The sequence below is a fragment of the Onychomys torridus genome, chromosome 2, assembly GCF_903995425.1.
Source record: "Onychomys torridus chromosome 2, mOncTor1.1, whole genome shotgun sequence".
In the NCBI taxonomy this organism is placed as follows: Eukaryota; Metazoa; Chordata; class Mammalia; order Rodentia; family Cricetidae; genus Onychomys; species Onychomys torridus.
In genome coordinates, this window is record NC_050444.1 from 93,695,661 (window position 1) to 93,716,514 (window position 20,854).

General features: G+C 37.6%; 1 protein-coding gene across 42 annotated transcripts in view; it reads right to left on the reverse strand.

The window, feature by feature from the left end:
• Positions 1-20,854, reverse strand: part of Ptprd (protein tyrosine phosphatase receptor type D) — a 2,001,112-nt gene that overhangs the window by 23,461 nt on the left and 1,956,797 nt on the right. For 41 of the 42 annotated variants that reach the window (XM_036177144.1, XM_036177143.1, XM_036177148.1 and 38 more), the window contains 2 exons: positions 17,670-17,789; positions 17,064-17,218 (listed from right to left, as the gene is read on the reverse strand). In XM_036177144.1, coding sequence (XP_036033037.1) covers positions 17,064-17,218; positions 17,670-17,789 — 275 coding nt within the window. Of the gene's footprint in view, positions 1-16,262; positions 16,966-17,063; positions 17,219-17,669; positions 17,790-20,854 lie in introns of those variants that run through there. The other variant, XM_036177134.1, reaches the window with a different exon arrangement.

Below are 20,854 nucleotides of genomic sequence, written 5' to 3' on the forward strand. Positions count from 1 at the left end.
ATGAAATCAAAATACACACTGTTCAAAGGCAGCCAACATTTTTTAATGCTATTGAGTTTATGCAATGAGTTTCAGTGTTCTCTTAGTCTGAGAGTATTTTGAAATGAAATAGCAGGTACAGCTGGGAAAACTCAGTGATACCCTTGTCCAGATCTCAGCTAATAGGGTATAAAAATATTTCTACATATCCTGCAGATGTCTAGGTTCTTTTCTTTGCTGGTAATATTATTCTGAAGTCATTATTGACAGCTGTTTGTTCTGATAGAACCTAATTGGTCTCTACCAGTCTCAGCTGCATGTAGGCTGATTTCCTTCCCTTATAGAGCATATTTCATATAAACACAGGCAGGAAAAAAATTACCAATTAACTAAATATGTGTGCACAAAATGCTTCATTGAGAGCTCTGATCAAGTAATGCATCTAGTTGTAACAGGTCACAGGAAATTACAGCACTTATAGTTTAGAGAATTAAACATAATTACATGGAAATATTCAGAAGCACTGAAATATATCAATGATGAGTGACAGCATCTGAAAAATTGTCCTTTTATTAGAACAACTTATAAATTACTATATTTGAGTCATTGGCAGGGCATTTATTCCATTGATAGATTAACGCAATGACATCTCTGACATAAACAATATGCCATGCAGCATCTGAAATGTCGTTCATAATTGACACAACTGAGACATTTTCTAACATGTAGAAGAGCCATTTCCCCCAGGGTTCCTTCCCTGGAGGGCAGAACTGGGAATTCACCAATTCTTTTCCTCACCCTTTATCACTGCAGGGGATGAGCTGTTTTCCCCAACTTTATTGGAAAGAATCTAGTATTTTTGAAAGTGAGCATTTTCCTTGTTGGTGACTCTTCAAAGTGAATCTCATTTAAGCAGCTTCTCAAGACATGTGGGAGCAGCTTGACAACACTCACTATACTCTATCCAATGATTCTGTGCACTTATTCATAGGGTCTAGTCCAATTTGGTGGACTTGACACTGACTTTGTTAGTGGACTGAAACCCTCCTAAAGAGTTAAAATATGGGCTGGAATAACTATAAACTATAAACAGCAAAGACACTGCAACTGCATTTGAGAAAAACAACAGTTCACATTATTGTTCTCTCCTCTCCTTTCCTCCCCTCCCTCCCTTCCTCTCCAAATCACTGGAGATGGAGGGGAAGAACTAACTAAACATGAGCAAAGTGGTCCTTAGTAGGAAATCCATTCAAAGAAAACGTATTTTTCCTTAATACCAGAGACACTCTATGCTGAGTATATATTTCTGAGGACATGAAATACTTACCTTTGCAGACGGATATATCTCAGATACTGGGAATTCTGGGATGCTTATTGCCCATAGAGATTAAAGTGTGTGTGTGTGTGTGTGTGTGTGAGTGTGAGTGTGTGTGTGTGTGTGTGTGTGTGTGTGTGTGTGTATGTGTCTTAAGGGATCCTGAATGCCAACATGCACTGCTACTAATACCAGACATGATGCTAATTAGAATACAAACTACATACTCAACATTTGCAAAGCTTAAGATAATGAATATAAATTATCCGAAGGAAATTTGTTACCCTAAACAATCTGATTAATAGCCTATAGCTCCTCTTCTAGTTTAAATAGCAACTGAAAACATTTTATTTGACTACTACTTAATTTTTTTTCAACTGATGCATGACTATATCCTTTAAGATTCTCGCAGGGTTTGGCTCCTAGAAGAGTGTTGGATTATGACCTTACTGTTCTAATATCCATATACTAATATCATATGTACTCTCACATTACATAATTTTAATGGGCTCAAGTGACCACTTCAGGGATAAACATTCAGTTTCTGTTTGTAAAATTAAAATTATCTAAAAGACAACACTCTTTAAGACAACAATACTTTCTTTTTTCTTTTTTTTTTTTTTTTAAGTATGTGTGTCCATGCATGATGAGAGAATCTAGGCTGGCTGATCAGAGAGCCTCAGGGACCCAACTAGCTATACCTCCCCATTTCTGGGACTACAAGCATTATGCCATCACATGCTGATTTTTCACCTGCTTTCTGGGAATTCAACTCAGGGCCTCTCCACAGAAGTGCCTAATGGATATTTGTCCCTGTGCTTTTTCCAATCTTGGTCTCAACAATTCACACTCTTACAATCCCTCCTCTTTCTTGACAATTGGACTCCCGGAGCTTCACCTGGGCTCTGGCTGAGGATCTCTGCATCCACTTCCATCAGTTATTGGATGAGAGTTCTAGCACAACAGTTAGGGTGCTTGGCCATCCGATCACCAGACTAGGTCAGTTAGGGCTTTCTCTCGACCATTGCCAATAGTCTACAGTGGAGGTGGGAAGTCTTTGCCCTGGAGGACAGGGGAATAGTGGGAGGGATTGGGGGGAAGTTGGGGGTAGGGTGAGTGAAGGAGAGGGGGAGGACAGGGGAACCCATGGCTGATGCTCCCTTTTCTTGGAGACTCATTTTTTATTGGCTAGAAGTGTTTGAATAGTGAGGATACTGACTGAGAGTATGGTGCCATCTTGTTTACATATACACATGGCATGGCAAGCTGTCTCTAATATGATATATGCATTTTCTGAGAGAGTTAACTTGGAAGACTTTTATCTTTCCAGAGAATGGACTTCACAGTCATGATCTGTGTCTTCCTCCTGCAAGCCATGCAATGACAAGCCACCTACTTGTCTTCCCTGATTCTGCTTTCTCCCATGAAATAGAAACATATTGCTTAAAGTTGCTTTAGAAGGGCAGTGTGGCAAAATGTTCTTCCCACAACAGATCCGTGGGAAATGCTTATCTTCTTACTCTCCTTTCACCAGAGAGTGAAGACTTAGAGACTAGCATGTTCAATTAGTTGATATAGAGGCTAAGTAGATGTATATTTCTATCACTGCATTGTTTATAATAATGACATTGATGCAATCACTATTGTGCTTTCTATAGTAGTTTCTATCATCCCAAAGGGAGAAATATCACATAAACTTGAAGCAGACTTTGGCTTTGGAGGGGAGCTCAGACACGATCTCATGCAATGGTTCTCACCATGAATACTGTGACCAGCATCCAGCATCTTTTTTGAAATGTATTAGAAATGCAGTATTATAGGCTTCAACCTAATCTACAGAATCAATAACTCTGGCAACAAGCAACCTATGCTATATAAGCCTTAGCTGGCCCTTATACATCATGAAACACCCATCTTGCCAAACTGGAATGTTCTGTAGATGGGAAAACAGAGGAAAGCAGGAAAGGTGAAATGCTCAAGACTGAAATAAAACTTCTCAACCACAGGTTCAGCACTCTGCTTGTTTGGGGTTCTGATGTGCTTAAGGAGTGATTACTGTTTGCTTAGCCCCTTGTTCATTTCCATATGCTCTTTATTAATCAATGAATTTCATTAATATAATTTAATAACTAACCCAATCCATTCCCTTTCCTCCAGGCCCTTGGCTCACTACACTACAGCTCAAGGCACTTGGCAACTCTTTTGGAATCCATACTCTTTTGTGGCATTAGAGTGCTTATTCCATAGGAACTAGATGCTTTAATTATACAGTTGAACTATTAAATGAACAAATGAGATACAGATATGAAACAAAGTGATTTTTTTCCTTTAAAAGCTAAGTCAAATGCTTTGGAAAGTCTTTGTTTATGTGTGCCCAGTTATCCCTCCAAGAATTGTGGCTAAATTAGGTGAAGATGAAAACACTGCAAAATTGGAAACAATGATAAAGTTGTAGAAGGACTCTAAACTTGAGTTGCTTCAAATCCTTTATGCTTGTGGTTAATTATAGCTTATACTTCCCATAAGCTCTGGACTGTAAATTTTAAAAAATGATGACTCTAACATATAATTATGTATTTGAAGTTACTAGTAATTGTATACATTTTTAAGGGTGATTTGTTTTAACCTTGGTTCTCTCTACAGGTTCTCTCTACATGACCCACACTTGGCTCATGGAGCAAAGATTCTTCTGCCTACCTCTTTCTGGTCTCCAACTACATACCTCTGCTGTTCTAGTCTCTTCTCTTTGCAGGATATACCACGCTATTTCATGTCCAACAATAAAGCCTTGCACTCCACACAGTTTAGTTGTAATAAACACTAATTATTTTAACACACACAGTTAATTAAGAGTTACTAACTGATTTTTCAAATTACAGTCACTAGTTCCTACGGTTCTTATTTCATATGAGCCAAGATATGCAGGTTACAGGGTATAGTCTTATATGACAGCATTTCCTGCAGTCTTTAAAAACTTCCAATGAGGAAAATAGTGTTTCATGATTGAGTACACATCAGAAGGGCATTCTTGGAGGCTCACAACATAAACCAGTATTTTATCAGATCTGACAATCTTGTAAAGAAATCACTTATTTTTACCCCTATTTATTTAAGTATAGAAATTGTATATCTCCACTCAGCTTTATTAAGAAGTCAGAATTTAATGTGTACATAAATTGACGAAGTGTTCTGAATGCTTGAGTGATTTGCTTTTTCACATTTGTTGTTGTTTCATAGATTTTCTCCCACCTCTTCAAAGAGTCAGACAGGGTATAAAAATTACTGATCAGATTATATATGCTAATGATTGGTTGGGAAATAGTCAGTGTTTGGATCTAAAAGTATGACACTTTTTTAAAATCTCTCCTTTCTTTCAAATTGGATGGCAAACCATTCCTGATACAACTCTTCTCTCACAGAGTCAAAGCAGACACATTTTAGTAGGCAGGGTAGTGCAAAATAGAGAATGTTAGATAACAGGGAATGGTGGGAGTTTCCATAACTGACCACACAAACTCAACATTTAATTTAAAAATAAAAGTGTCTGCAAGCGAAATGTTGCCAAGGACAGTTTTAGGTATAAGCTCTGCATAGATGGAGGTGGTTTCAATACACTGAGATTATTTTAAAATTCATGTCTTCGGGTTTAATTTTAAAAAAGTAGTGTAAGTATCAGATTATAGAAGCATAGAAGATCTAACTTAGAAGCACTCCACCTGGAGTTGAGAAATTGGTAATTTGTGTTCTTTATGCTAAACAAGGCCATGGAAGGGGGCACTCACCCAAGATCAGACTGTTTGGGATATTCAAATCTCAAATGCTGAATGGCAATTATGTAATGAGCTTCTTTAAAAAACAGAAAATGAATTGCCATTTAACAAGCACTGCAGGAAATGTTGATAATTGAAGTGGGGTAATACATGCTTGGGGACTCATAGTCCCTCAATTTTGAATATGCTCAAAAATGTCTGAACTAGAAAAGTTTAGAAAAACATCCCTCTTGGAATGTAGGGTCCCCACCATGAAAGAAACACCAGTGAGGATATAATTTGATATACTAGTAGCTCAGACTAGATGGGAGCTTCTTGGATCATGGCCAAACTGTGAAGTGGTGAAGTTTTACCTGGACCTATTGAGTAGGTAATAAATTCCACAGTGTTACTTAAAGCTGACTGTGCAGAGGCAGGCAGAGACCTCAGAAAAGGCATCAGAATGCCTTGGGAATTGGCAGACCTTTCTACATTGGTATGCCAGAGATTTACTCTGAAAATGATTTTCATGCAGAATCATCATCTTGGATTTTTATACATGTTTATTCTAAGCTTTCAGGAAACATAAACATAAGAATGAAGGTACCACGCACCCATGGCTTATAGCTGGAATGCATCCTCAGAGCTTCTTACCGAATTCTGGAAAGGTTTTGCTAAGCTGGGAGCTTTACTATTGTACTTTACAAACCAATAAGTTTGAGTTTAATTGAACCAAGATAACAAGTGTATTTCAGGCTGGAGCACATAAGAGAAAAATAGTCTGAAACCAGGTCAATCATTTTCTGACTCACAAAAGAGGGATGAAAGGTTAACCACAGGTTATAAAGAATTTTTATGGTTTATAACATGATTGGTTCTGCGTTTTCAGCTGGAGGAATGATGTGGCTCTAGGCTGAGTAAGATTCCCTGCTCAATTGATTAGAATCAGAGATAGGTAAAGATTGGAAAGGTGGGTTTTTTAAAGATGTCTGGCATAATTGACCACCTAGGAATTCAAGGTCAGGTTGAAGTTGTTTCTCCAGCAAAACAAAATGTCTTATTTCATGGCTTCCATAAAATGAAAGTTCACAACCATCCTGATCATCAAAGTAGGCAAGCAATTAAACTACTATATTTAATCCAGTTTTCCTTGTAAAGAGCACACCACTGGCAACTGACTAGGCTGCTGTCTATTTCCCTAAAGCAACAGAGAAGTTCAGGTGAGTGACCTAACAAGACCATGCAGTGTGGGGAGTCTAATACCTTATATTTGTACACATACAATTACAGTTTTTTAATCCTAAAAGCCAAGTCATAGACATTGTGAGATAATGTTATTTTTATTAAGACACTGGAAATGATAGCTTTATTATTACCTTATATTTGAAAATTCCCTACTGTACATGAACTTCTCTTGGAATCATTTGATTTTTATTATGGTTCCTGATGATGTGAGTCAGCTTATATGTGGAGATATAGTTCTACTCTGGACATACTGAAATGTAACAACCCTGATTCTTAGAGAGAAATTTAGAGGAAACAACTATGTGTTATGTGTTATGCAAATATCCCTTGTATTCATAATATTCACTCTAAATTTGGTTATAAATTGATTATGTATTTGAAAACACACCAATTGTTATTTACGTATAAGATAGGCTAAATCTTAAAAGTAAATTCTCCCCTGTGAAAATAAAGAGGTTTTGCCCTCTTAGCCCTGTACTTTACAATTAGAGACTACAGTAGTAGGTTCAAAATCACAGAGAGTGATGGGGATTTAGCTGAGTAGCAGAGACAGTACAGAGTGCTGGCCTGACATGCATGAGATCCTGGGTTTAATGTTCAGCATGGTAAAAAAAAAAACATGAAATTATAGAGAGAACAAGTCCTCCTTACTCACATCTCTCACAAACAGAACTTGGGAAGAGCACACATCTGAATGGGAAAAACAAACCAGGGGTCCAGTGGTCAGGCAAGAGCCTAAAGGAAGATGAGAAGGTCTTTTCTTCTGCAGGTGAATACATGTCCTAAGGTAACAAAGAAACCTGCCTTGTGGGGTCTGGGGAAGTTGATCCTCTGCTCCAGCCCTATAAGGCAAATTCATGCTGCATTCAAGAAGGATGCAGAGGGAAGGGCAGGGAGACATGAGAAAGCCGTTCATGTCACAGGTGCTTCAGAAGCTGACAGGTACAGAAGAGGACAGTGGTTTAGCAGTCATGAGGCACCCCTCACCCTGATAGCTCCTGGATCCCCAAAGAAGCATTTTCTTTTTTATTTTCTTACTTCGTCATCTGTTGGTTTTCAGCACAGAGCCCATTTACATATTCAGGCTTTTAAATTTAATTTTCTTTTTCTTTTTCTTTTTTTTTTTTTTTTTTTTTTTGAGACTGTGTTTCACTGTGTAATAGTGCCGGATATCCTTGAACTCATATTGTAGACCAGGCTGACCTCAAACTAATAGAGATCCACCTGCCTCTGCCTCCCATGTGCTGGGATTAAAGGTGTGCACCGCCATGCCCAATCTTTTTTCTCCTTATTTCTGCAGGGGTCTCTACTGACTCTGCAGTCATTTCTTTCATTTCAGCAACCAGAATTCTGTGTGAGACTGTACTTTGTAAACACACTGGTACCTTGTTGGTGCTACCTATTAAGGCAAAGGGCTTAAAAATACTTGCTAAGTATTTGTTTGTTTCAATGAAAACCTTCAGGCTTTTGCTCAGCTAGATTAGGCAGTATGAATATGTGAAAGAAATAAAAGTGCCCCAGAAGATGTCATGTTCAATGTTTGCAAGAACAAGAAATAAAAGAAATCCAAATCAGCATGTCTGAATGGCTATAGCTGTAATGTATTCCCCTCAATAAAATGGGGGGAAAGGTCTTTGTGGTAAAAACACAGGGGCAGATTCTTATCTGTTTTTATGTAACACAAAATGAGGATTTGGCACATGGCTTCCTAGTGGACAATATAGCACACACACAGTGCTTATTTTGGTTCCAATGGAAAAATACTATTGACAAATATCTTTCTTCCTTCCCAACTTTATTCAATAGAGGAGGTAACAACAGCATCTGTTGCACTTGGCTGGAGCCTAGGATGAGGAAATTGTGGCTAATGAGCCTCCGAGGCATATGGACACTAAAAGCTCATGCTCGTGCCATGGCACAGCTAAGTTAACACTCCGGTGGGAGTGGTAGATACACCAGGCAGTCACTGCACATCAAAGCAAGGCTGCCAAGACAACATTCATAGTCATTTTTAATGGCCTGGAGCAGTTTCCACAATCATGGCTCTAGGGATGATTACAAAGCAGGATGCACTTGTCTGTCACATCCTTTCCATCTCCTTCTGGCACCACCCTACCATGTTTCCTTCCATAACCATCCAGACAACCAGGTGCCCTGACCACCCAGGTGCCCAATACATTCAGCCTGTGGCCACCCACCAATCCTGCTTACCATTAGCCACGGTCTTGAAGACCTGGGATACTTAATTGACTTTAATGCATCCAAATTATGTACTTCAACCATCTTAGTGTGACCCATCATAACAGCTCTCATTATATGTGTGATTTCTGGCTATTTTCTTAATGCATCTACAAAGAAGTCACGGGACCCTTTAATCAAATTAATCTGGGAAAAAATGTAAAAGACCATAATGATGTACTGGGAATGATGCACATTGTAGGCGAATGGAGACTTGCCTGGCCATGGATAAGCTGTTCGCTTTGCTGTGATTTTTTTTTTCCATTTCTGAAATTATAACAAACAAACAGTCCTTGGCCCCCAAACACAAAAGTAGGAAGAGAGTTGGGGGAGGTGATATGTCAGATTCACTGTGAATAATCACACTACTAGGTTTTTATCTGAAAAAAAGGGCCCATTGGCCTGGGAAATTCTGAATTACAAGAAGATGCACAGGAAATCTTTTTCAAATGGACTGAGACAGGACAAGAGTTAGTAGTACATCTTCCTCCCTCCCCCGCTCCCCAAGGTGACATATCTGGGGGAAAAATCAGATAGTAGTTAGGAAGCAAATTAAATGGAGGTTTTTGTTGTTGTTGTTGTTTTTTAAGATGTCACATGCCAGCAAATGAACACTGTGGTTTGGAGTAAGCTCAGGAGTCTGCTCCCCTCATCCAACCATGAAGGAAAGTCATGTTACCTTAGATTGATCCGAGTGCAGAGAAGGGCCCCGGGAGCTCAGCCGATAAAGGTCAACAATATAGAACTTAAGGGTAGAAACAATTTGATCACAAACTGCTCCCTCCAGACAGCTGTGGTCTGATTTTCTGCTGGAGCCTAACTTGCCAGAACAAAGGATCTTGGGAGCCTCAGCTATTAGTTCCCGCCTTTCTGTTGCCTTCACTACCAAAATGAAAGGCATGGCTGCCCAGTCAGACCCTCCCAACTGACTGCCAAGGACAGCGAGCTCAGGAGAGAGGAGCAGAAAGCCTGTGCCCCACACCAAAGCAGCCTGCAGAGCAGTGAGACATATGCCGGATTGTCAGCCTCCAGCCTTTGGTTGATGTCTGCAGTCAGCAGTGGTTAACAGATAGAAATGGCTTTTGTTTCAGAAAGATTGCCAAGTCCTAAGGCACATAGCTGTACCAGAAACAAAAATATGGTTCTAATTTTGAAAATATAATTCAATACTCAAAACCAGCCCAAACCAAAACAAAAAACAAAGTAAAAAACATAGTTTCTCGAAATGTCTATAATTCCCAACATCTCCTTTCAGAAGTTTAAAGGAATCTGAGTAAGTTGTTTAGTCCTATTCTTCATGATGGAGACACTCAGTTGATGCCTGACTAGCTCACCAGACCTATCTAGCTCCTCTTTATGCTCTGATACTAAAAACCATGAACTCTGAATATCACTGTACACTGAGAAGAGACATAACTGTTGACTTTTTCTTGATGGACTGAAGGGCATATGAAGGGAGTGGAAGAGGTACTGAGGAAGTAGGACAGGAAGAGAACTATTTCAGCCTCTTTCATGAAAGTTTCGGACAATATGAATGAAAAGTGTTCATGTATTTCAGGAGAAACAGTGTTAGTAAAATTCTGTCATTTGAAAATAGTGAACTGTCCAGAAATATATTCTCCCCACATCCAAGGTGAGAGATTTCAAGAGCCTCGGCACTTGGGGCAGGGTTCAAGAGTATGATTATCTTTCCTTCTATTCATCATGTCTGTTATTGTTGGCTGTTTCTAAACACTGAAAAGGGCAAAGTCTCTAAGTCATACACCATATACCACACTCCTGGGGGCTATTGTTTTGAACTACCCAAATGCTGGCTGTCATACAAAGGATGAAGACAAAGCAATGCAACTGATGTCCTGGCAAAAGAGACTTGCATTTATCACCTACAAAGCACAGAGCCCTTAAAGGAAGCCACCTTGGGGGGCTGAAGATTGATTGCTTCAATTCTGCCATGGTGCAAAAATATTTCTGGAACTCTTTCTTGGCAGTAAACAGCCTATGGCCTGTTCCTTTGAATTTACTAATGGTGGGACACCTTTGTCCTTAAGGGTGACATTTTTTGTGACAAGAGGTATCAAGAATTTGGTTTGTGTGTACTATTGAATGATGGGCCAAGTCTTCTCCTGACTATGTGCTAGAAGGCAATATTAAAGCTGATCTCATAAAGACTTCCCCAAATATTTAGGAGGAAGATGCCAGTCATGGAACTTTGTAGAAAGTGAAAGCCTTCAGAATTCATACATTACCTTAAATAAAGAATTGGTTTCTCAGCTAGAGGTGACTTTTGCCTGGCAGAGCACATTTGGCAATATTGGAGAACATTTTTGATAGTCATAATTGGGGAGAGGTATTCTACTCTCATCTAGTGGGCAAAGGTGAAGGATATGTTGAATACCTGTCACTGTATAGGAAAGTTTCCACAACAATCATGAGATCTCCCATGTCAATAGTGCTGGAGTTGAGATACCTGGTCTTATAGTAACAATCCATCCTAATGGGTGGCTTTTATAGCAGAATACAATCATTATTATATCTGGGAAGTGTTACATTGTCTGCCAATCCAGATGGATGTATATTTTCTAATACAGTTTCTAAATCACGAATTATTTACTTTCTGAAAATAAAAACTATAACAGTCAATAGTTATTTTATGAAGTGCTAAGATAAAATTATAAATATCAGTAACTACAAGCACTTAGTTATTTTTTATTTCATTTGTTTTAATTTTTGTTGCCGTTGTTTGGTTTTGTTTTTTTTTTTTTTTTTTTTTTTTTGAGATTACATAACCCTGGCTGGCCTAGAACTTGCTAAGCTGGCCTCAAATTCACAAAGATCTAGCTGTTTCTGCCTAATGACTGTACCACCATGCCTGCCTTATTTATTATTCTGTAGTATTTGGCTAATTAATACATTTACACCTATCCTCTTATTTAATCTATAAACAATACTTAGAAAGAAATGCTACTATTGGTATCTTCATGAGGTTTCTCAGAGCACAATGAAAGGTGCTCACAGAGAGCAGAAATCTTCAAATGATTCCCATTCAGACTTTGCTTCCAGTTGGGCACACAGTATCAGCAAATCTTTTAAGTTTCCAATTCTCAATTCCCTCCCCTACCTACATAGTAGTTGTACTATACAAAGACAGTGGTAATGTATACCTGTCAGATCAAATAAATGTGGGGACACAATCTTCAAATAACTATTCCTTCACAAAAGGGACTCCCTTGAACTTCCTGCACATGGGGTGCAAGAGGCAGATAAAGTCACCCTCGCAGGGGCAGTCATGATACAGCACCCTCACAGGGGCAGTCAAGTTATGGACCTGATGCACAACTGTGAAGTCAGTGTCTTACACCATTGACCTCATCACCCAGTCTACAATGCTTCCTTTCCAACAGAATTTCTTCTTTGTTAGGAGGTGAGAGAACTACCCTACCCTAAACACTTCCTTCACTTCGACTTTTATATTTTGTGTGTGTGTGTGTGAGAGAGATGGGGGGGGGGGAGCAAGCAATTCCTTTTAATGCTGTCTTTTGGCAAAATTACATTTTCATAAAAATATGCACTCAATATTGAGAACACAAATTCTTGCTTTGTGTCACCATGTTAACCATGTTACTTAATTTATTTTAAACATGTGAATTTTTTTTGCAGAATTATTGTTATATTACGAATAGAGCCTGGGATCCCAGGTTTCATAGAATATAATTAATATATTCCATCTACCTTCTTATCTAGAGATGATGGTATTTTTAACACCGCAGGCTAACTTCCATTCCTTCATTTACACATGAAAACAAATTTTGCTGGTTTATGGAAAATCTCATTCTATTCTTTCAGGTTGTAAACATCACAAAACTATCACATTTGGTAAAAATATGGTCTCTTCCCAGAAGAAAGATTTGAATGGAACACTAGGAAGAAAAAGAATGGAGCTCAGAATTAGTGTTTTTAAATACATGACTCAAGTTTTTACAGTAATAGTAGCTTCTTTGGGTTACAAGGTATTTTATATGCAATATGTGCAAAAGCGTTTGATTTTCCTAGTTTTCTCAATATAGTTCTTTTCTCAATATACCTAAGTAGTTTCTTGGCTTTGTTGTACTATGCAAAGTTGAAAACTAATATGAAGATTGGATTTTAGGTTTCATCCCAACACTAAATGTGTGATTTTTTAATAAAGCACGTGTACATACATGTGTACATTTTCACATGTGTATGAGGGGATGCACATGTGTATGCAGGTGTATATATGTATGTGTGTGTGTGGAGTCCAGAGGACAACTTCAAAGTAGTCTTCAGAAATGCTGTCTGTGTCCTTTGAGACATGGCCTCTCAGCGTCCGGGAGCTTACCAATTAGGCTAGATTGGCTGATCAGAAAGCTCCAGAGATCCTCTTGTGTCTATATCCTCTCCTCTAGAACTCCAAGTTTGTACTATCAAGCTCTCTCAGAACCACAAAGCCCAACACATTCTTGTGGATTCTGGGAACTGAACACATATCTTCATGTTTACAAGTTAAGCACTTTACCAATAGAGCTATCCATCATATGACTTTTAAACTTGATCACCCTTAGTGGCCTATTTATATTTGTAAGATGTTATTAATGTTTATCTGGACTCAGACTTATCTAGTTTTGAATCGAGAATTTGGATAAAACTGAGAATATCAAAGACTTCATGACCTTCAGGAGATGTGTTTTATTATCCTTAAGACAGTTTCATTTAAAAGACAAGTTCAAGGGTGTTGAGCCACCTCTCTTCCTAATTATTGATAAAATGAATATATATATTTCTTATGAAGAAAATCTATTTTTCTGTTATCAAAATATATAACTAAAGACTATCATGGCTCAAACCACTATAATTGATTCAATGAAATTATAGTTTCATCTCAACTTACTCATTTCTAATAAGAACCAACTACTCAAGGGAAATGGATTCTTATAGTCTTTTTATACAAGAAAAGAGAATTTATAGAATATACTTAGAGTTTTAAAAAATTACTTTTATGCCACATAACCATATGAAACCAGCTTTCTTTATACAGGGCCATGAAAGTAAGGATATAAAGTTCAGACTTCATCTTGAAGGAACTTAAAATTCCAGTGTGAGTTCCACATGTCCTTATCAGCATCATTTTGAGAATCTAAGGGTTTTCAAGTTTCCATAAGAACAATCTGATGCTATAAGTAGTATTCTCTAATTCAAACCATTAAAATGTTCTCTATTACTGAGAAAAACCATGTGAATTATTATTGTAGAAAATATTAAGAATATTTGAAAAGTTTTCTACTAACTATTTGGATATATATTAACATCTGACTATTAACATTGCAGTAGTAGTTCAGCTCTTCTTGAAGTTTCATATCTGGAATTTTATATGTGTGTACAGATACATTTATTATACTAATATATTGATAATTTAACATTGTCTTATATTTTAAATCATTTCATGACATTCCATTCCATCATCATAAAGTTTTTAATGCTGTGAACAGCACTGCTATAGTTGACAAAGAAACAGAGACTGAGGGAAATTCAATCAATTTCTTCAAAACACAAAACTGGTGAGTGATGAGTAGCCTTTCTCTAAAGACTGCAGCACTCCTTCTGAAGAACAGTTATTTCCAGTACCTCTGTGGGGCACCAAGCATTTATATATTCATAGTCTCTCTTTCTTTGTCTTTCTCTTCCCCCCTCTCTTCCTCCCTCTCACCCTCTCTCCCTCCTTTTCTCCTCTCTATTTTTCTCTCTCTTGCTAACATCACCTTTGTAAACTTGTTTTTATCCTAGCATTGTAACTCTTTTCTAAAAATTGGTATAATTTCTATTTACTCAATGGCTTTCCGTCTCTTACTTCTGGCCCACCCATTAGCAAGCAGAGTCAATGGTAGAATGTGAATTTTTTTGGCTACTCCCAGACTTCTCTTAGATTCTCCTCCACTCTCACTGTTGGTTTGTTCAGTTTGTAGGAGTTAGTCTGAGTTATCACTACTCCTTTTGTACATAGAAAAGCACATCTGAGCATACCATAAGAGAAACCCAAACATGAAGTTCAGTGTTGACAGCCAAGAATACTTTGTGACTTTCTGCTACATGATCATGGCGAACAGTTCTACTTGGTGACTTCATGACTGCGTCTTTCTGTGTGGTATTTAGTGCTTACAGACAGGTTCAAACTAACTCTCCATGGTTTCAATCTAACTAAAGAAAGCATTTTTATTGAAATGATGTTAACTTGCTTTTCATGGCCCCTTCATGCAAACATGCTGTCACCGTTTGCTCATCACTCTCCCTCAAGCACTTTGCCGCCTGTCTTCTTATGTCACTAACTTACAGAAATGGAAGCACATCTTTAGTTAAAACAAACAAACAAACAACAACAACAACAACAAAACCATGTTGTTTAAAAAAACTATTTATTAGTATTTTGAGGTGGGGGTTCATGAGCCACAGGGGGCATCTGGAGGTCAGAGGACAACTTTGAGGTACCTTCTACCTTTATGTGGGTTCTAGGGATTGAACTCAGCTTGGATGGCAAGTTTGAGAGCCCCAAGATGGTGTGTTACATTTTTAAATGCAATGCAAATCATAAAATCTCTCTCTCTCTCTCTCTCTCTCCTACTCTCTTTATGTGTGGTGTGTGTGTGTGTGTGTGTGTGTGTGTGTGTGTGTGTGTGTGTGTGTATGTGTGTGTATTTGTGCGTATGCAGCTGCATGTGTGTGTGAGGTCTGCTTCTTTTTGCCACAAGCCCTATAAGATCAGCATTTCTCCTTTGAGGCCAAATTTCCTGCTTCTCCCTCTGAAAATGTTTTGCATACTGCCCAGATGATCTTTATAACCGAGTTTAGCTTGTGTCAACTGCGGATAGCATGTAACCAGCTCCACTAGCTATTCAAAAACATATAAAACGGACTCATACTGCCAAGCACAGAGCTGACTCTGAAACTAACAGCAGGAGACTTAAGAGTTGGCTTTCACCACCTAAATCCACTTGTTCTTAGAAATCACAATGATTTTATGGTTTATAGTCATGTAGAGAATGGCCACTGATATGCAGTTCTTACAGGCCCCTCTCCTGTATGTGATGGTGCTAGGACCAGGTAACAAGGCTGGGTGGAGTGGAGCCCGACCACTAGCTTACTAGTGCTCAAATCTTGCAGCTGCTCACCTACACTTCTTCAAGCCCAGAGTGAAAACATTAGGAATATCAAAAAGAAGAAAAAGTAATACACGAAGGGGCTTTGGAATGGTAAGATGTCAGCCAGAAACACAAGTTAGTTCTATTATTGGCTTCTGTTGGGAGCAACGGTATCCCATTTGGAACTCTGCAGGCCATTGTGTAGCAGTTACCTTGGTAGGGTGGACAGGCAGGTGAATTTTACAGGATTAATTCTGCTCTGCTCTACAAATGACCCTGTTTTGAGGGTTCATTCTATTATACTCTAACTTGTGCTCTAAATGATGCTGTTAATTTATGATATAATTTGTATTTATTCATGTAATTATGAAATACCAGTATATTTCTCAGCTTATAATAAGAAGGTTAAGAATGTATTTTTCTTGTCTTTTTATTACAAACTTCCACTTTAATTTGGTTTCCTTGTTCAAGAAGACATATTTGAATTACTCAGAGTATAAAGAACTATTGTGAAATTACATGAGCATATTCATGTACTGTCACAGAAGAACATGTGTCCAGTGATAGAGAACATATAGAGTCTAACTATGGATCTTGAATACTTTATTACTGGAGATATTTGAGAGGAACATGGGCATCTGGAATAGATAAGCTGAATATTAAAATGTATGAACACTTACACATACAGACACTGTTTGATTATATAGTGGATTATAGTCAGAACTGAGTAAAGGTATAAATTATACATTTGAATGTACATAATAAAACTTATTCCAAATGGTATGTCTTATATCAAATACATTTAAAAAAATCTAGAGTGTATTTTTTATATGTGAACCAATATTAATAATGGATAAAATGCATCTATCTTTACACTAAAACATTCTCCATGAATGCCTGGATAACTACAGGATTAAGTTCTTCCACATTATTTTCTTATATAATAAAAATGTAATATCAATCCAGTCCACAAGAGCTGCTGAAAAGTTCATAAAAATAATCTTAAAGAACTTTTTTCCATAAAGAAAGTACAATTTAACCCTAGTGATAAGTTAACACTTAATATTTTCTGTTTTGTTTATGGTTACATACACACTTAATTTTGTGCTTATTATTTGTCTTTATACCAAAAATAAGGCAGTGTGTGGGGTAGGATGGTGGTTGGGAGGACTCATACTGTAACCAGGGGCACTATCCCTGTCTATCAAGTCTTTCCTACTGATCTTAGTAGAGGTCTCAATTAGAAGAGCCACTTGAATGAAGAAGTTTACCATCTCCCAGTATTAACAAGCTGCAAAGAGAACATTCAACATAAAATCATTTGTACTTCTGTTTCCACCCCTGCTCCTTTTGGCTGCAAATAAAGCAAATGCTCTCAATGGTCCTTACCTGCAGTGCACGACCATTGGCCCTGCATCTGGAGGGTTACAGGTTTTGACTCTTCGTAAGAACGCTAGGAAAGGTGTGGGGTGCTCTGGAACCCCGTGATCAGGCCAGGCGGTGAACTGGAATTGTCTCACTTCTCTCTTCTCACTGGAACCATTCTGTGACACAGAAATACTGGTTCAGATGCCGCTTTCTAACCTTAGGCAGCAAGGATAAGGAACAGAAAATGTGCTGTCTCAGTTCTTTCCTCTTAGGTTATAGCCTTTGAAGACACACACCTGGAGACCCAGGCCCTGACCTATCCTTAAATGACCAGTATTTGCTCAGGCAGGTAAGTTTTTCATGTGAGAAGCACTCTGCCATCTGGCTACAACCAACAGTAGTGCTCTTGTGTATTTATAGGCAGAATTAGTTCTCCCATTTTGGGGAAACTCTCTTCAGTGTATAGATGTCATAGTTACTGATAAAAACACTAGTCCAGAGGCTTAATGATAATTCAAGAATTATCTCTGTTGCCAGTGGGACCAAGACTTAGGTAAAAGCTTAAGGGATTTGGCTTCTTTAAATAATGGGAATAACAGGGCAGGAGAACAAAGACAAAGAACAAACCTTATAAAGTGCAAATGTCCTGACACAGTATGTGGCTAGCTCCACAGTATCCAGCAGCGTCACCTGGACCAGCCCATGAGTTTCAGTGCCTCTGCTGGGCCAATACTGGTCACACTTCACCTACAGAAAGAAGTGACACATTCAGTCCAGATGCTCATCAACTCTTCTCTTAGCTTCCCTTTGAGTTGCTATTGAAAGAAAACAGCTTTTTTGCATTTCATTTTATGTTGATCTTTTTCTGGCATGCATTCTTGTTATCCCAAAATATGTAAATTACTGCTCTGATGCCAATATAAACCACATTTTAAAAACTGGTAGGAATATTAAGCAGTAACAGATTCAATTTTCTGGGAGAAAAATACGTTGCAGATTGTTGCTGAATAAAATAAGGAGCGAGATATTTGAAATTTTAGAGTACTTGGGGAAAACACATTTGTTATTTGGTACACACTATGATTCACATCAGAAAGATTATACTACATGGCTAGATAGTGTTCACCTATGAAGATTTTAATGGTACACACTATTCCACAATGAACTCTCACAACTTACAAATATGCTTGTTTAAAGAAAACAAGAAATAATTTGAAAAAAATCTATCAAAGTGCAATACACAGCATAATAAGTGTTATTTAAAATACAAGATAAATAGTATTTGTATGCAAAGCAAATGAAATCTGCAGCATCTATGGGCATAATCTATCTGCTTTTTAAGTATGGTTTTGAAGGGTCACTATAGCAATGTGGTTTAAATAGTACAACTCATTTAAGATAAATGACCTACTATTTCCATGTGGAGTGGAACAAGCCATGTAAGAACTACTCAACCCACTTAGTTTAGATATGACAAAGAATTATTCCAACTCTGCAGTAAGCCTCAGATTGACTGCATGTGTCCACTCTGCAGAATAATGCCCAATAAAAAGGACAAAGGCATTATATTTTCTAGTGAGGTCATAGGTCAGAAAATATTTACCCTTTCTGCAACATGGAAAAGAAAAGTGAAAGTGCTATTTCACTGTAACCAAATGAAATACATCTCTTCAGGTGAAGGAGGAATACTGGTGCATGTCAGAAGCACGTCCTTTATTTGAAAAGGGAAGAACAGAAAGTATTGTTTGTGAACTACACAAAGAAAATAGGCATTGTTCTCATAGATGCTAGAAGATTTTGGTCTAGTGAACAGAATTATTAGATAATTATTTGCTTTTCAGAGTAATGAAATACTGGCAATATTCTGCGAAAGACACTGCAGTCTGGTTTGCATTGAGTCTGTGTCCTCTGGCACTCAGGCTGTTTCTGCATAGATACTAGTCCCTCTAAAAAGGGACAGTTTTCATTAACTAGATGATTTCATTAACAAGAGAAAGGAGGAAGACACTTTTACTCTGTATTTATCTATTTAGGATGCAGAAATTGAATGCACAGGTTGATTCCACTACCTTTTTCTCAACTATAAGACCACACAAATCATCTCTTTGACTAAACAAACAAAACAAAAGGAGTTAAAATTCAGATAAAAAATGAGTTGCAATAGTATTAAAATACTTTATATGTTTTCTACATTCACAGAATAATCTAGTGTTTTTATTTCTATCACAGATTGCAAATCAAATAAAAATCATAAAAGAAAGTTGGTTCTTTTCTATTGATAAGCATAGGTTGAAGACCTCCACATATTCTCTGACCATTTTGTTAAACCCACACCATACCTGGAAAATTTACCAAAGTGCTAGTTAAAAGGAACCAAGCTACTTAAGAAACAATAATTCATATGATGAAAGTACACAAAAATCAGGCCAAAGACTTTTTTTTAAGACCCTGAAAAAGTCGTCAAGTTGATGTCTTGTAGTAGATATAATAACTTGGTCGGCTCATACTGTGGATGTGTACATGTATGGTATCAATGTGGGTAAGGGGCTTCCTCCAATCTCAAATGTGTGCAATGGCAGCAATACATTCCATTGCTGGTCCTCTCTCACACACAGGAAGGCCTTACCTTTTGATTCATTTTTGGTGTGGCCAGCACCAATGTCATCTGTGTGAACAGATGACATATAGTGATACATATACTTTAAGGTTTTCATTTTTAGCCTTATACTACACAAATATTTTCAATTCTAATCTCCGAGTATGATGTATGAGAAAATAGGCATTTCAGCGAGATTTATTATTTCTGGTTTATTTTAAGGATTTTGGGTACACCAGTTATTTTTGAAATATTTCTTTTATTTATTTATTTTTTTGGTATTATAAATGCATCATTTCTCCCCTTTCTGTCCTTTCCTTTAAATCTTTCTATATATCCCTCCTCATTTTCTTTCGAATTCAGGGACTCTTTTTTCATTTATCACTGTTACATCCATATGTGTATATGCATATTTATTTTTTCCTAAATATATAAATACACCTTCTTGGTCAGTATAATGTTACTCGTATGCATGTTTTCAGGGCTGACTACCCAAACTTCAAATATAAGGGTAGTTTCACCCCTTCTAAAGGAAACTTTGTCTTGTAATAGATGGAGACAATTTACAGAAAATCACAACCAATCCAATGCAGATATATCCCTGTCCAACGGATATATCTACAATAAAACTCCCAAACGTAAGGCTCAATGATCATTGCAGATGAAGGGATAGAAAGATTCTAAGAGGATCAGGAAGGTTTCTGTGATACTGTGTCTCCTAGCAATGTCAGAAGCTATATCCATAAAGACTCACAAACATAACTACCTAAATAAGAACTGAACAAGGACAACAGCAGTAGACATGGTAAAGTGGACCAGGGGAAACCCCTGAGGCCTCAACACTCCATGAAGAACTCAAGGCAACTAAGGAATGCTGACCATGGGAGAAACAGCCTCCACTAGGGAAGAGCACACAAATTGATTAATCATTAAGTTATTAATCTGAGATACCTCATTTTTATATGTAGGCACATAGTACTTTCCTCTTAGGACTGCCTTTAATGTGCTCCATAGATTTTAGTATGTTGGGTTTTCATTTTCCTTTAATTCTAGGAATTTTAAAATTTCCTCTCTGATTTCTCACTTCACTAATTATTTAGTAGTGTGTTCTTTACTTTCCATATACTTGTGTATTTCAGTGGTTTGTAAAACTGTTGATATCCAGCTTAATTCCTTTGTGATCAGAAAGAATACAGGATGTATTTTCAACATTTTA